The sequence below is a fragment of the Entelurus aequoreus genome, linkage group LG05 (genome assembly GCF_033978785.1).
Source record: "Entelurus aequoreus isolate RoL-2023_Sb linkage group LG05, RoL_Eaeq_v1.1, whole genome shotgun sequence".
Classification (NCBI taxonomy): Eukaryota; Metazoa; Chordata; class Actinopteri; order Syngnathiformes; family Syngnathidae; genus Entelurus; species Entelurus aequoreus.
The window spans coordinates 82,858,185-82,875,155 of record NC_084735.1 but is presented as its reverse complement, the minus strand read 5'-3'; the positions used below and the strand labels follow the sequence as shown (position 1 = coordinate 82,875,155).

Here is a 16,971-nt window from a genome sequence, read left to right as displayed (position 1 = left end):
GGGGGGCGCTGGAGCCTATCTCAGCTACAATCGGGCGTAAGGCGGGGTACACCCTGGACAAGTCGCCACCTCATCGCAGGGCCAACACAGATAGACAGACAACATTCACACTCACATTCACACACTAGAGCCCATTTAGTGTTGCCAATCAACTTATCCCCAGGTGCATGTCTTTGGAGGTGGGAGGAAGCCGGAGTACCCGGAGGGAACCCACGCAGTCAAGGGGTCCCGATACCGATAATTTCCGATATTACATTTTAAAGCATTTATCGGCCGATAATATCGTCAGTCCGATATTATCGGACATCCCTAGTACTAACATGTTGAATTGAGAAATGGTATTACGGAATTCCTGGAATTTCGGGAAAACCGGGATTTTTTCCAGTTCAAAAAACAATTTCGTTTTTTGTCCTGATTAAGAGGAATGTTTTGACGGTGGAACGGTTGAAACATTGAAAAATGTGGAAAGAGTAGAAAAATGTGGAAAGAGTAGTCGCCAGAAAAAAGGGTGGAAATAGGGCAGGTGTTCCTGGGATTAAAGGCCTCACCTTTTCTCCTCCAAACATATTGCTGGGTATTGTGGCCAAACAGCTCCATTTTTGTTTCATCTGACATCACATGGACAAAGATACGACCTTCTGGAGGAAAGTTCTGTGGCCTTCCCAAAGTCCTGACTTAAACCTGTGGACAATGCTGAAGAAACAAGTCCATGTCAGAAAACCAACACATTTAGCTGAACTGCACAAATTTTATCTAGAGGAGTGGTCAAAAATTCAAGCAGAAGCTTGTGGATGGCTACCAAAAGTGCCTTATTGCAGTGAAACTTGCCAAGGGACATGTAAGCAAATATTAACATTGCTGTATGTATACTTTTGACCCAGCAGATTTGCTCACATTTTCAGTAGACCCATAATAAATTCATAAAAGAACCAAACTTCATGAATGTTTTTTGTGACCAACAAGTATGTGCTCCAATCACTCTATCACACAAAAATTGTAGAAATTATTGGAAACTCAAGACAGCCATGACATTATGTTCTTCACAAGTGTATGTAAACTTTTGACTTTGCTATCTCTTTGCTATCACTTTTACCATCATATTTGTACATATCGTATTTGCTGATATTGCTCTATTGTTGTTGTTGTTATTGTTGTGTTTGCTGTTGTTTTTGTCTCTCTGTCTTATCCCCCTCCTGTCCCCACAATTTCCCCCTCTGTCTTCTTTTTTCTCTCTTTCTATCCCCTCCTGCTCCGGCCTGGCTGCACCAAATGATAATATAAATACATTTAATAAAGTCAAATACAAATAAGGTAACAAGAGAAGTATCCTACACTTCTCTTTTGTAAAGTACATCTGTACAGTCGATATGGGCATCTACATCTATATGATTTGCCTGACAAGCTGGACAGGACAAAAACAAACAAAAAACCAAACAAAACAAATGACAGATTTAAAATAATAATTATAATATATATATATATATATATATATATATATATATATATATATATATATATATATATATATATATATATATATATATTTTAAATTGTATTTTATTTTTTTATAATATATATACAGTATATATATATATATATATATATTTTTTATAATTATTATTTTAAATCTGTTATTTGTTTTGTAACAAACAAAAAACAAAACAAAACAAAACAAATAACAGATTTAAAATAATAATTATTTAATAAAAAAATATATATATATATATATATTTTTATATTATATATATATATATATATATATATATATATATATATATATATATATATATATATATATATATATATATATATATATATATATATATATATATATAATTTTTATTTTAAATCTGTTATTTGTTTTGTTTTGATTTTTTGTTTGTTTTTGTCCTGTCCAGCTTCTCAGGCAAATCATATAGTTGATGTAGATGCCCATATCGGCTGTACAGATTTACTTTACAAAAGAGAAGTATATATATATATATATATATATATATATATATATATATATATATATATATATATATATATATATATATATATATATATATATATATATATATATATATATATATATATATATTGTTGTTGTTGTTGTTGTTTTGTTCCTGCGGGCCAAATTTTGGACGCTGGCGGGCCGTAGTTTGGGGACCCCTGCACTATTGTATAGTGTATTATACTACACTATAGTACATTATAGTAAAGTATACTCTACTACAGTATAGTCTAATTCAGTGTTTTTCAACCACTGTGCCGCGGCACACTAGTGTGCCGTAAGATACAGTCTGGTGTGCCGTGGGAGATTATCTAGTTTCACCTATTTGGGTTAAAAATATTTTTTGCCAACCAGTAATTATAGTCTGCAAATGATGTGTTGTTGTTGAGTTTCTGTATTGTCTGGAGATCGGCAGACTTACCACGTTATACTCTTCCACATCAGTAGGTGGCAGCTGGTAGCTAATTGCTTTGTAGATGTCGGAAACAGCGGGAGGCAGTGTGCAGGTAAAATGCTTAAACCAAAAATAAACAAAAGGTGAGTGCCCCTAAGAAAAGGCATTGAAGCTTAGAGAAGGCTAAAACTGAACTGGCTTACAAAGTACACAAAAACGGAATGCTGGACGACAGCAAAGACTTACTGTGGAGCAAAGACAAAGTACATCTGAACATAACATGACAATCAACAACGTCCCCACAAAGAAGGATAAAAACAACTGAAATATTCTTTATCGCTAAAACAAAGTAAAGGCGGGAAATATCGCTCAAAGGAAGACATGAAACTGCTACAGGAAAATACCAAAAGAAGAGAAAAAGCCACCAAAATAGGAGCGCAAGACAAGAACTAAAACACTACACACAGGAAAACAGCAATAAACTCCAATTAAGTCAGGGTGTGATGTGACAGGTGGTGACAGTACACCTACTTTGAGACAAGAGCTATAGTGATGCATGCTTGGTTATGCTTTAAAGTCATACCCAACAATTGCGACAACAACTTTTTACTGTCAACTGAGTTGTTTTTTTTTTTAATGATTTCTGCTGGTGGTGATTTTTTTCAACGCTAAAAATGTGCCTTGGCTCAAAAAAGGTTGAAAAACACTGGTCTAATTTACTCAATCGATGACAAAAACCTAGGTGCACTTGAATTTGCCTTCCTGCTCCGCACCTCGTCTCCTTCCTCGGTAGTGCACTTCCCTCCTCCCTCCTCAGTCTCCTCCTCCCTAAGCGTCCTCGCTCTGCGTCCTGCTTCCTTCGTGCTGCCTTCACTTACTTCCAGCTTGGATACTGCGAGCATCGACGACATGACTCTCCAGCCACTAGCCTTTATCCTTCTCTTTCTTCACGCCTGGACCGGTGAGTCGAAACAAACTCCATTTTTAATATAAAAAAAAAACTTTGTTTCCAAGTCGTTTTGTTTAAAAGCTGTTGTCGAGTTTAAATGAAACTAGAAGCACTTTTTTTTTTTTAACCGCCAGCCTTGCGCGCACTTGATGCTATTAGCTTCATTTCCTGGATGAATTCCAAAGCTAATTAACATGTCTTTAGTCATATATACTCTTAATAACTTAATTACACGCCATTGTCTTAGTGTGGCACCTCTTTACTCAGTTTCTAAACATCAGGACGTTTGTTTAAAAGTTCAAAGGTGTGTTCAATGGCCGCATATTGATGCCTTCGGGGCCAATTAACCTGCTTGGACGCAGCTAGCTTGAACAACATTTTTGAAAATACGTTTTTTTCGTCATAAAAAGTCAATACATTTAAGTAATATTGAAGTGACTTTAGTTCGATATGATCCAGACTTAGTTCTTTGTACTTCAAAGACTTCAAATATTCTTTAATACACCACGTGGTCATGTTTTCCACTCAAAAACTGTACTTTAATAAATGCGTTTATGGTATAATAGACTTTATTTTCATCACAAAATGGGGAAATTGTGTTGTTTCAATGCAGATTCGAAAAGTACACAAAAATAAGGGAAAGAAAAAATCAAAATGAAAACTAGAGGGAAGCTTGAAAGAACATAAAGGACATAAAAGACCATAAAAGAGGACTTGCAACCAGCTGCCACTTCAGCGGCGCCCTTTCTACATACAGCTACACAAGTGAAACACTTGGAAAAAACAAAAAAACGAGCGAGCTTGAACAACATCATTGAATATAACTTGTTTTTTTCATCATAAAAAGTCAATATATTGAAGTGACTTTAGGTCGATATGATCCAGACTTAGTTCTTTGTACTTCAAAGACTTCAAATATTCTTTAATACACCACGTGGTCATGTTTTCCACTCAAAAATTGTACTTTAATAAATGCGTTTATGGTATAATAGACTTTATTTTCATCACAAAATGGGGAAATGGTGTTGTTTCAATGCAGATTCGAAAAGTACACAAAAATAAGGGAAAGAAAAAATCAAAATGAAAACTAGAGGGAAGCTTGAAAGAACATAAAGGACATAAAAGACCATAAAAGAGGACTTGCAACCAGCTGCCACTTCAGCGGCGCCCTTTCTACATACAGCTACACAAGTGAAACACTAGGAAAAAACAAAAAAACGAGCGAGCTTGAACAACATCATTGAATATAACTTGTTTTTTTCATCATAAAAAGTCAATATATTGAAGTGACTTTAGTTCGATATGATCCAGACTTAGTTCTTTGTACTTCAAAGACTTCAAATATTCTTCAATACACCACGTAGTCATGTTTTCCACTCAGAAACGGTACTGTAATAAATGCTTTTAAGGTAGGATAGACTTTATTTTAATCACAAAATGGGGAAATTGTGTTGTTTCAAAGCAGATTCAAAAAGTACACAAAAATAAGGAAACAAAAATCCACATTAAAACTACAGGGAAATATTTTTTTTAATATATTTTTTTCGTCCTAGAAAGTCAATATATTGAAGTAATACTGAAGTGACTTTAGTTCGATATGATCCAGACTTAGTTCTTTGTACTTCAAAGACTTCAAATATTCTTTAACACACCACACGATTAACGGTAAAAACTGTCATAAGCGGTACTGTAATAAATACAACTGAGGGCCATAAGCGTTTAAGGTAGGATAGACATTATTTTCATCACAAAATGGGGAAATTGTGTTGTTTCAATGCAGATTCGAAAAGTACACAAAAATAAGGGAAAGAAAAAGTCAAAATAAAAACTAGAGGGAAACATTGAAGAACATAAAATATACATAAAAGGCCATAAAAGAGGACTTGCAACCAGCTGCCACATCAGCTGCGCCCTTTCTACATACAGCTACAAATTAAAACACTAGGAAAAACAAAAAATAGCAATAAATAACACATATAGCACAGATACGAATGCAGCATGCATAGACAAACAGCAGAACACAACAAAAACACCTTTTCAACACTCTCATACACCTGCGGTGCTCCACGTCATCGTCTGCTCGGGTCAGAGGCAGCAGTTTATTAAATGAACTTCATTACACTCCATTGTCATGGTGTAGCACCTCTTTACTCAGTATCTAAAAACATTAGGACGTTTGTTTAATAGTTTAAAGGTGTGTTCAATGACCGCATATTGATGCCTTCAGGGCCAATTAACTTTTAATTAATTTAACTTTTTTTTCGTCCCAAAAAGTAAATATAGTGAAGTAATATTGAAGTGACTTTAGTTTGATATGATCCAAAATTAGTTCTTTGTTCTTCAAAGACTTCAAATATTCTTTAATACACCACGTGGTCATGTTTTCCACTCAAAAACGGTACTTTAATAAATGCGTTTATGGTATAATAGACATTATTTGAATCACACAATGGGGAAATTGTGTTGTTTCAATGCAGATTCGGAAAGTACACAAATAAGACACAAAAAACCCCACATGAAAACTATAGGGAAACATTAAAAAACATAAAAGACATAAAAGACCATAAAAGAGGACTTGGTATAATTGACATTATTTGAATCACACAATGGGGAAATTGTGTTGTTTCAATGCGGATTCGGAAAGTACACAAAAAAAACACCAAAAAACCCACATGAAAACTATAGGGAAACATTAAAGGACACAAAACACATAAAAGACCATAAAAGAGGACTTGCAACCAGCTGCCACTTCAGCGGCGCCCTTTCTACATACAGCTACAAATTAAAACACTAGGAAAAACAAAAAAAATAGCAATAAATAGCACATATTGCACAGATACGAATGCAGCATGCATAGACAAACAGCAAAACACCATTTCAACACTCTCATACACCTTCAGAGTCAGCAGTTTATTAAATGAACTTTATATTCAGCTCTCTGTTCTTTATGATCTTGTACTAACAGTAAAGGGTGTACTTGGGACGGCGTGGCGAAGTTGGTAGAGTGGCCGTGCCAGCAATCGGAGGGTTGCTGGTTACTGGGGTTCAATCCCCACCTTCTACCATCCTAGTCACGTCCGTTGTGTCCTTGGGCAAGACACTTCACCCGTGCTCCTGATGGCTGCTGGTTAGCGCCTTGCATGGCAGCTCCCGCCATCAGTGTGTGAATGGGTGAATGCGGAAATACTGTCAAAGCGCTTTGAGTACCTTGAAGGTAGAAAAGCGCTATACAAGTATAACCCATTTATCATTACTTCACTTTTAAGGCGGCTTTACCTCATCGTGGGTTGTGTGAAACAGGAACAAATTACATAGCATGACACTGCTGAGCCTTAAATCTATGGAAGTGAAACACGACAGACTGGAAGGGCTGGGCTGGCACATGGTTGTCAAATTAATACAACAAAAAAAAAAATATATAGTCATTTTATACTTGCAAAATAAAGAGGTGGGACTTTTGATTTTGGACATTAAGGATGCTAAAACAACCAACATGTTAAATGTGACAAAGCAAATAAGTGTACTGTCTTAATATTATATCTCATTAATATTGAACTTATTATTCATATATGCAAATGGACAATAAATAAAAGCTGTGTACAGACAACAGCACCGGTTTGAACAATGTCAAGGATTATTTAGATTTTTAGCATTGTTACTTGTTTTTTATCTATTAAGGGGAATTGCACGTTTTTGGATTTTTGTCTTATCGTTCACTATCCCTATGCAAGACAAGAACTGGCATGTTTTTCTTTTTTTATGTATTCTAAATCATAAATAAATGTTAGCAAAAGTCAGCTAACAATGGAGCGAGCCAATTGCAGCTGCTCTATTCTGCCTATAAAGCACTCTTAAAAACATCCACCAATCGTTATCAAAGTTTTATATACACTCTGTAAGTATATATGCAATGTAAGGTAAATTCATAATAACTAGGGATGTCCGATAATGGCTTTTTGCCGATATCCGATATGCCGATATTGTCCAACTCTTTAATTACCGATACCGATATTAACCGATACCGATATCAACCGATATATACAGTCGTGGAATTAACACATTATTATGCCTAATTTGGACAACCAGGTATGGTGAAGATAAGGTACTTTTTAAAAAAACGAATCAAATAAAATAAGATAAATAAATTAAAAACATTTTCTTGAATAAAAAAGAAAATAAAACAATATAAAAACAGTTACATAGAAACTAGTAATTAATGAAAATTTGTAAAATTAACTGTTAAAGGTTAGTACTATTAGTGGACCAACAGCACGCACAATCATGTGTGCTTACGGACTGTATCCCTTGCAGACTGTATTGATATATATTGATATATAATGTAGTAACCAGAATATTAATAACAGAAAGAAACAACCCTTTTGTGTGAATGAGTGTAAATGGGGGAGGGAGGTTTTTTGGGTTGGTGCACTAATTGTAAGTGTATCTTGTGTTTTTTATGTGGATTTAATAAAAAAAACAAAAGAAAAACAAAAAAAATACGATACTAATAATAAAAAAACCGATACCGATAATTTCCGATATTACATTTTAACGCATTTATCGGCCGATAATATCGGCAGACCGATATTATCGGACATCTCTAATAATAACACATAATATTTATGTATTTTGCTCATTTTAAGTATACTACGGCTTATTCATTTCACAGACGCCTCACAACGTTCCCTTTTCCCTTCAATAACAACACCACTACTACTCACGACAGACTCCTCACCAGTACTAATAAATATGTAAAAAAAAAAAGAAGGAAAAAAAAAGAAAAGAAAAAGAAAGTCCAATGCTCATTTGTTTTTGTTTTTTATTCTCCATTGTTTTTCATTTTGTTATAATGGCTGTTAAGGCTATAGCACTGTATTGGATCAGGCTTGCTCTTGTTTTTATGCATATTTGAAATAAAAATATATCAATCAATCAATCAAAAAAACCGCGGTACTGAAGGATTAAAAAAAGTACTATACTGCCTTTGAAAAAAAGTTTGACTTTTTTTTTTTCATCTTATGACGGCGCGCCGTTGTAACTGTTGATAATATTAGCCAAGGCCCATGTCGCGATTAAACACACACAAACAGCGCTTACAAGCGTAAACAGTGTGGAGACAGAAGAGAGAGAGTGGGCATATTTTGGCTTAAAAACTTAACAATAAAGGTGAAGCTATAAACACTGAAGTGTCGCTCTGTGAGCAAGCATCAAAACTTATCCAAATACATTTTGGTACCTGTAGCAAAATGTAGGTATCGGGTAAACCCTACTCCGTTAGAGACAACAAAAACTTTTTTTTGGACAATTGATGATCCAGAACCTTCAATTTTTGAGCCTGAATATAAGGAGGATGAGCTTCAAAGTTTTAGAAGCTTTGTGCAAAACAGATGAAACACTAAGCATCATGTAGCAGTATTGCTAAGTGCTAAACAAGACATGCAAACTACAAACATAATACAACTATCACTTACTTTACAATGTCTGCTCTCACTGGGATGCCGACTGATGGGATGTTTATATTTTCCCATTTAGATGAACAATTATTCTTAATCCGCATTAACGCTTAAATGAAAAAGGTACCGCAAACAAGCGTCTTTCTCGCCATCTCCGGGTCTAAGTTGAATGTCAGAGTTGACCAACCTCTCGGGTTTATGCGCACAACCTTCTATTATCCAGGTGAAAGGCATGATTTATGATCTAGAATTCACTTTCACCAACTCAGAGGCGATGCAGCAGCTCACCGGCTTAATATGTTAATATAGCAGCGCAAGCTAGTTAGCTCTCTGTGTTTGTCTGCGTTAGCGCTTATAATAACAACATCGCCAATACTTGGCTAATATTCAGGTCAATGTTTTTTAGAGTGCTTTATGGGTGCAATAGTGTGGAGTTTGCGTGTTCTCCTCGTCGACTGTGTGGGTTCCCTCCGGGTACTCCGGCTTCCTCCCACCTCTGAAGACAGGCACCTCCCCCCACCTTCCCTGAGTGTAGCTGGGATAGACTCCAATCCCCAAAAGGAACAAGCGGTAGAAAATGGATGGATGAATAGTGCACTTCCATTAGATGCATTGTTAGCCACCTCATACTTGCCGTATTTAACGACATAGAATGCATAGAAAAAAGAAAAACACATGTTTGTGAATAATAATCAACATTCTAAAAACAAGTGCAGTTCCCCTTTACCAACAGAAGATTGTTTTCAAAGTCTGGCTTCTCCTTGGCCAAAGGCTGGGCTGCACTATATTTTTTTGAGTAGAGGCCTGACACGGCTCCCTCACTTTTAATGTGTATCGTATAGAAATACATGTACCATTACACCCCTACTACCTGTATGATTTACTGTAGTGTTCATTGTTTATAATCATGTGTTTCATTGACTCCTTGTATCCTCATTCTTTGATTTTTCACCAATTTCATCACAGTCAAGTGAATTACTGTGAAAATCAAGCAATACGTTTGAAATTCCAATTTTTGTATTGTGTGCAAACGCACCGTCCCGGATGCAGTGCTGCACTTCCAGATGTAGCGACCAACTGTAGTTACTGACAGTGGTTTTCTGAAGTGTTCCTGAGCCCATGTGGTGATATCCTTTACACACTGATGTCGCTTTTTGATGCAGTACCGCCTGAGGGATCGAAGGTCACGGGCCTTGCCGCTTACGTGCAGCGATTTCTACAGATTCTCTGAACCTTTTGATGATATTACGGACCGTAGATGGTGAAATCCCCAAATTCCTTGCAATAGCTCGTTAAGAAATGTTGTTGGCCAATTTGGACAATTTGCTCACGCATTTGTTCATAAAGTATTGACCCTCGCCCCATCCTTGTTTGTCAATGACTGAACATTTCATGGAAGCTGCTTTTATACCCAATCACGGCACCCACCTGTTCCCAATTAGCCTGTTCACCTGTGGGATGTTCCAAATAAGTGTTTGATGAGCATTCCTCAACTTTCTCAGTCTTTTTTTGCCACTTGTGCCAGCTTTTTTAAAACATGTTGCTGGTGTCAAATTCCAAATGAGCTAATATTAGCAAAAAATAACAAGGTTTACCAGTTTGCACGTTAAATATCTTGTCTTTGCAGTCTTTTCAATTGAATATAGGTTGAAAAGGATTTGCAAATCAATGTATTCTATTTTTATTTACGATTTACACAACGTGCCAACTTGACTGGTTTTAGGTTTTGTAATATATACCGTATTTTTCGGACTATAAGTCGCAGTTTTTTGGTGAGACTTATACTCAGGAGCGACTTATGTGTGTAATGATTAACACATTACCGTAAAATATCAAATAATATTATTTAGCTCATTCACGTAAGAGACTAGACGTATAAGATTTCATGGGATTTAGCGATTAGGAGTGACAGATTGTTTGGTAAACGTATAGCATGTTCTATATGTTATAGTTATTTGAATGACTCTTACCATATTATGTTACGGTAACATACCAGGCACGTTCTCAGTTGGTTATTTATGCCTCATATAACGTACACTTATTCAGCCTGTTGTTCACTATTCTTTATTTATTTTAAATTGCCTTTCAAATGTCTATTCTTGGTGTTGGCTTTTATCAAATACATTTCCCCCAAAAATGCGACTTATATATGTTTTTTTCCTTCTTTATTATGCATTTTCGGCCAGTGCGACTTATACTCCGGAGCGACTTATACTGGGGTGGTAGTGGGTAGAGCGGCCGTGCCAGAAACCTGAGGGTTGCAGGTTCGCTCCCCGCCTCTTGACATCCGAAATCGCTGCCGTTGTGTCCTTGGGCAGGACACTTCACCCTTGCCCCCGGTGCCGCTGACACTGGTGAATGAATGATGAATGAATGGTAGGTGCTGGTCGGAGGGGCTGTAGGCGCAAACTGGCAGCCTCACTTCCGTCAGTCCAACCCAGGGCAGCTGTGGCTACAAATGTAGCTTACCACCACCAGGTGTGAATGAATGAATGATGGGTTCCCACTTCTCTGTGAGACCTTTGAGTATTTAACAATAGAAAAGCGCGATATAAAATCTAATCCATTATTATTATTACTCCGAAAAATACGGTATATATACATATATAAAGTGACAGAGGTGTAAGGTAACAGGTTATTGCACATTATTCTGTTTCACAGTCCAGTATTATTGCACTTATCAAGATACCATTTGGGATTTATTGCACAGTCCAACATTATTGCACATTAAAGTCCGAAAAATAAAAGACATGACACATGAGGGCATGACGGACACATAGTGCTCACTCAGGGCCTGTTTAATGCTACTATGGCTCTTGGGTAAATACTGTTTTTTTGTCTATTTGTGCCTGCTTTTAGCCCCCTCTAGCGTCTATTGCAACATCCAGTGGACACACTTAAATTCATTAAAAAATTTCAGCTAATTTTTATGCTTGGCAAACTCCTCTCACGGGCCAGATGAAACCTGCTTCGGCCCGCAGGCTGTACGTTTGACACCACCGCTCGAGCCCCTCATATGCAATGTGATTACAAACAACTTAAAACAATTGAACACATCTGATGACGATATCTCATCATTAGCCTTTTGTAAAACATTTTGGAAATATTAAAGAGACTTCATAGTTTATTGAAATGTGTCAGAAGTACACCACTTAGAGCAGATACATGCTTAAGTTGAGCAATAATGTGATTCGACTGAAAAGCAGCGCAGTGATGCTTTTAGTTTGCACTTTTCGGTTGGAGGATAGAAATTGTTGGCATCAGAGTGAACCACAAACTTCCAAAATATTCCTCTGGAACCCGACGGAGTCATGTTCGAGGTTTTCATTGGCTCACTTGGACTCTGGATGAGCTGCAGTTATATCCCATTAAATGTCATTCATTCAATAATGCTATTAACTGCGATTACTGGCTTTTATCCATCGTGTTTGGAGGTTTATAGAAGTCTCTGCTTTGTCGTTGCCATTATCAAGCAAAGACTTATTTTGTGAACAGCAAACGGAATCTAGGGGAAACACTATATACGTGGCAGTGGGGGCGTGAATACTACATAATCATAATATGACATGATCATTTTGATTTGCAATGATGCATATATTTTCTTTAAAAAGGCTAAACAAATGTTTTATGTATATTTAAAAACAAATGTTAGTGTTATAGTTTTTAAAAATACCATTAATAATATTATCATTAACATTGTTTACTTATATCATCAGAATCAGAGTCACAATCAGCTTTAACACAAGGAATTTGACTTGTTAGGCTCTGCTCTCTTTGTTAAATGCACTTTCAATTGTTGCTGCTTATTGTAAAAGATAACACAGGCTACACTTTATTCTGAATGTTGCCAAATATGTAAACAGTCCTTTCAGTTAGATTTGAAACCAGCATCTGTTGATATTATTCACAATGAAGTCACCTTAAAACTAACAACACTAAATAAACTATATTGTATATACTCATGGAGTGCACATACATGTAGGAATCACGTTAGACTAATAATATAATTTGAAATAAACTGAAAAAAGCAATACTAATTTGACCACTGAAATTTGGTCATTTTCCCAACCAACAACATGGATCCAACGTTAGACACCAACGTTATCACAATTTACAAATACAACTATTTTGCAACGTTGTTCCAAAGCCAGTTTTTAAGCACACACATGTATAAACATTGTTGTATCAATGTCTTGTGCCCGCTGGGCTGTCCTGGCTGCTCAGTACAATATGGCTAACATAAGTCGACATCAGCAGAAGAAGATTTCATCTCCGAGGCACGTGTTTGTTCATGGTGAAAACACACGTTGTCGTCTTTAAGTTGAGGTTGACTCATTTGTACACTTATAGGATAGTCAAGAAATCTTTGAAACACTTAGCTTTAGCTTCCTTTTTCATTTGAATGAGTGTTATGATTAATTGTTGCCTAAAACATTGCCTGCCCGCTCTTATTTTCTCACACAATCATGAACAAATTGGATGGTATTTTGCTGGACTTTATTTCTACCCTATGACGCCATGCAAGGAAGTTTCCTACCTGCGTTTTTTATATAGACACCATACTGGATGTCTACTCCATGTCTCACAACAGGACAACACTCACCTTATCCCTATTTTCCCCCTAAATCCCTGTTTTTGTCTCTATCAGCCTTGTCTTAATTAGGTTTACCACAGGCTAATCCTCGTCTTCCCTTCTACCTCCTTTGGAGACGGGCCTAAAGCCGTCTGTTTTTGGATTAGGTCACTGGTTGCTGTTGGTCCTTCCAGCAGACCCTTGTCAAAAGTCCTCTCCTCCTCCCTAATGGGCCTCGAGGAGCACTTACTTAAACACAATTTGTGGCACAGTGCGTAGAAACAAAGCCGTAGCGGGTACGACAGGAAAGCCAAATAGGTACAGTCGTATCGATCCCAGAGGCCTGCGTTCATCAGCGTGATGGTCCCGTTGTGTTGCAGGCGCTGTTTTTTGTGCAGTAAATCACAGCAGAGCTCTCATGGTGACGTTTACAAACACAAAGTCGCAGTCCCTACGGAGTCTGTATCATTACGATACGCAGTGAATAAATCAGCGATCGTATCATTACGGTACGCCGCAAGTAAATCACTGAGATCCTTCAAGCGGCTTTCTGTCAAGCATCCTGTGCACTAAAAAAAAAAATGTGCGGCAGCTGTACGTCGGCCTTTGCTGGACAACAGTTGTTCAACTCCAGGCGTCTGAAAGCAGGCTCCAGTGAGTGTGTTGGCATTTTTCATGGTCTTAAACATGTAGTGACACACATTTCACGCTCAGTCTTGCGGAGCTTTCTCAAGTATTACACGTTCGGAACACGTTTTTTTTCCCCCGGTTGAAAGTATTACGCTGAAGCTGCACAAACATGTGGTGTGACCTTAGTAGGTTGCTTAGTCAGTGAGTAGTAGGGATGTAACCATTTGAAAATGTCATAATAAGGTTGTTGTAAGCCAAATGATCACAGTTATTATTAGGGCTTGGCGATATTGCTGAAAACTGTATTACAATGTAAGTGTTTCATATCAGTCGAAAGCAATAATTATTGACACTTTTTATTACCTGTAGAATAAAAGACCAGGAAAAAATATATATTAAATGTGAACATTTTTATTTAAAATGTAACCTCCGTCTGATTGCAATCCCCTTAGCTAACGAGGCAGACAGAACATGTCTGCACAAGCATGGAAAAACACTCAAACAATCAATGTCAACAAAATTGTAAAATCACACTGAACACTTAACAATGAGTTCTTAAAATGAAGGTGCAAAAATAAGGAATATGTAAGAAATGCTTCATAAAGTGTAACAAAATAGTGCAAAGTTTGAAAATGTAAACACAGAGAAACCGGAGAAGAACTGTTTTCTGCAGTGCCAGGAAGTTACGGCTGTGCTCTAAAGGGTGAGCGCGGCTAAGGTGTTATGTAGGGCTGCAACAACTAATCGATTAAAATCGATAACCAAAATAGTTGGCGATTAATTTAGTCATCAATTCATTGGAACTATGCTATGCGCATGCGCGGAGGCTTTTTTTGTTGTTGTAATTTTTGTTTTTGTTTTGTAATTTTTTTGTTGTTGTTGTTGTTTTTTTATAAACCTTTATTTATAAACTGCAACATTTACAAACAGCTGAGAAACAATAATCAAAATAAGTACAAAAACAGTACAAAACAGCGCCAGGGCGGCACTGAGGCTACGTCTCATGAGGTGGCGTAAGCTAGCCAATGATGTGTCATGTGCAGCTCACGTGACGACGGCGTCTTCTTTGCTTGAAAAATTCGAAAAACGGCGCAGGAAAACACGACCGATAGTTTAGCGGAGAAACATCTTGAGGTCATTGTTTCAATGGAGAAAAGTGTACGACCTAAGTCGTCAAAAGTGTGGGAACACTTCACTTTAAAGACTTCAAAGAAGACCGTATCTTGCAAAACGGCACGGAAGTACAACATTGCTTCAGGAGCACCTGAAGAAGAAAAATGTTGGAGCCATGGATATAGGGAAGAACTCACAGTACGTAACTTTTTAAGTCCATAGTGGCAACAAGCATTCATGAGTTCAGCTTTTTTGTGAGTAACGTTAAAGTTATGCCTTTGTTGCAACGCGGTCTCCGGCACATTTGACTCCGTTTTGAGAGAGAAAACGCACGGTTACCAATTTCGAAATAAACGTAACGGACAGAAATATCTCAGGTTGGTTTCATAATGGATCAATGTAGCCGGGCTGATAAAGCTATAAAAATATATTTAGATTTGAGTGACGCTTTAGTATAACTAAACGTTATGAAGGTGCTGGAATATTTCATGCTATTATTCAGAGGCAGCCTAAAATTAATCCTTTATTATTCACAACAGAAACGTGTACAATATCTGATTCAGTTCTGATGAGTTACATTTCTGTGTTATTGTTGGTGTATGCTGCACCCCCAATGTCCACAACATGGTGCCAGTATGCTGTTTTTTTTCAATAAAATACTGGAAAGGATAGAAATGTAGTTTGTCTCTTTTATCCGATTATTAATCGAAGTAATAATCGACAGATTAATCGATTATCAAATTAATCGTTAGTTGCAGCCCTAGTGTTATGGTATTACTGGTCTTGGTGGGAAGCAGTGCCTTGAATCGTTTACAGACCACTTTGGCCTGACTACAATCTGTTTAAAAAAAACAAACCAAACTCATTAGAACTCATTTTTAGTTTCCTACTATTGGCTCTGATTCAAATCCTTTTGGGTTTTGCCCTTAAAGTCCTCCTGTCTCCAGACACTTATTTCCTGAGTTTGTAAACAATAACAAAAAGGACAAAAAAATGTTTTTGATAATGGAAAATATTGCTCTAACCACTGTAGAATCAACCATATACTGATCATTTACTTGGTGTCGTTACTGTCTACATTTGTATCAATACCCCCGCCTTTGTTTACATTCAAGAGCGTTAGCTTGCGGTTAGCATATCCTCCTACGGTGTGGATTGTAGCATCTTTAGCTATTCTTCGTCCTCTGGGGAGGACACTTGTAAGAAAAAGACTTAATTTGCTGCCATGAAGGCGAGGATTACAGACTTACAAGTGGCTTTGCTGCACTGTGGAGGGACATTAGCCGCTAGGGATAATGCTCCAAACGCATTCTTTGCGTTGTCAAATTTTTCGGGACACAGCTAGAAATGTGTCATCAACATGCATTAATACAATATAGACTTAGACTTAGACAAACATTAATGATCCACAAGGGAAATTGTTCAATAACAATTGTATTGAAAACTCTATCGTCTGCCAAAATGATATCATTTATACCGTATATCGTTTATATTGCGCAACCCTAGTCTGTTGGTTCAGTATGCACAATTGAATATCTTAGTTGCTCAGACAGCAATTTATACACGTTTATGTTATTATATTTAGTTTTTAAATGGAGAAAGACATTAATCATTTGCATTTAAGCTAGCAAGTCAGCCCTTTGCTCGCTAGCTTGCTTCTCAAGTAAATGTGCAGTATCAACGGTCTGTGAAGTTATTAAAGTGCAGTTACTAGGGCTGGGCGATATGGCCTTTTTTTAATATCTCGATATTTTTAGGCCATGTCACGATACACAATATATATCTCGATATTTTGCCTTAGCCTTGAATGAACACTTGATGCATATAATCACAGCAGTATGATGATTCTATGTGTCTACATTA

The 16,971-nt window shown here is 36.9% G+C and overlaps 1 protein-coding gene across 2 annotated transcripts in view; it reads left to right on the top strand.

Annotated features, from left to right (window-relative positions):
• Positions 1–3,129: 3,129 nt before the first annotated feature.
• Positions 3,130–16,971, top strand: part of mcama (melanoma cell adhesion molecule a) — an 89,814-nt gene continuing 75,972 nt past the window's right edge. For both annotated transcript variants that reach the window (XM_062049056.1, XM_062049055.1), the window contains exon 1: positions 3,130–3,351. In XM_062049056.1, the coding sequence (XP_061905040.1) occupies positions 3,300–3,351 (52 nt within the window). In that variant the 5' untranslated portion in view covers positions 3,130–3,299. The remainder of the gene's footprint in view (positions 3,352–16,971) is intronic.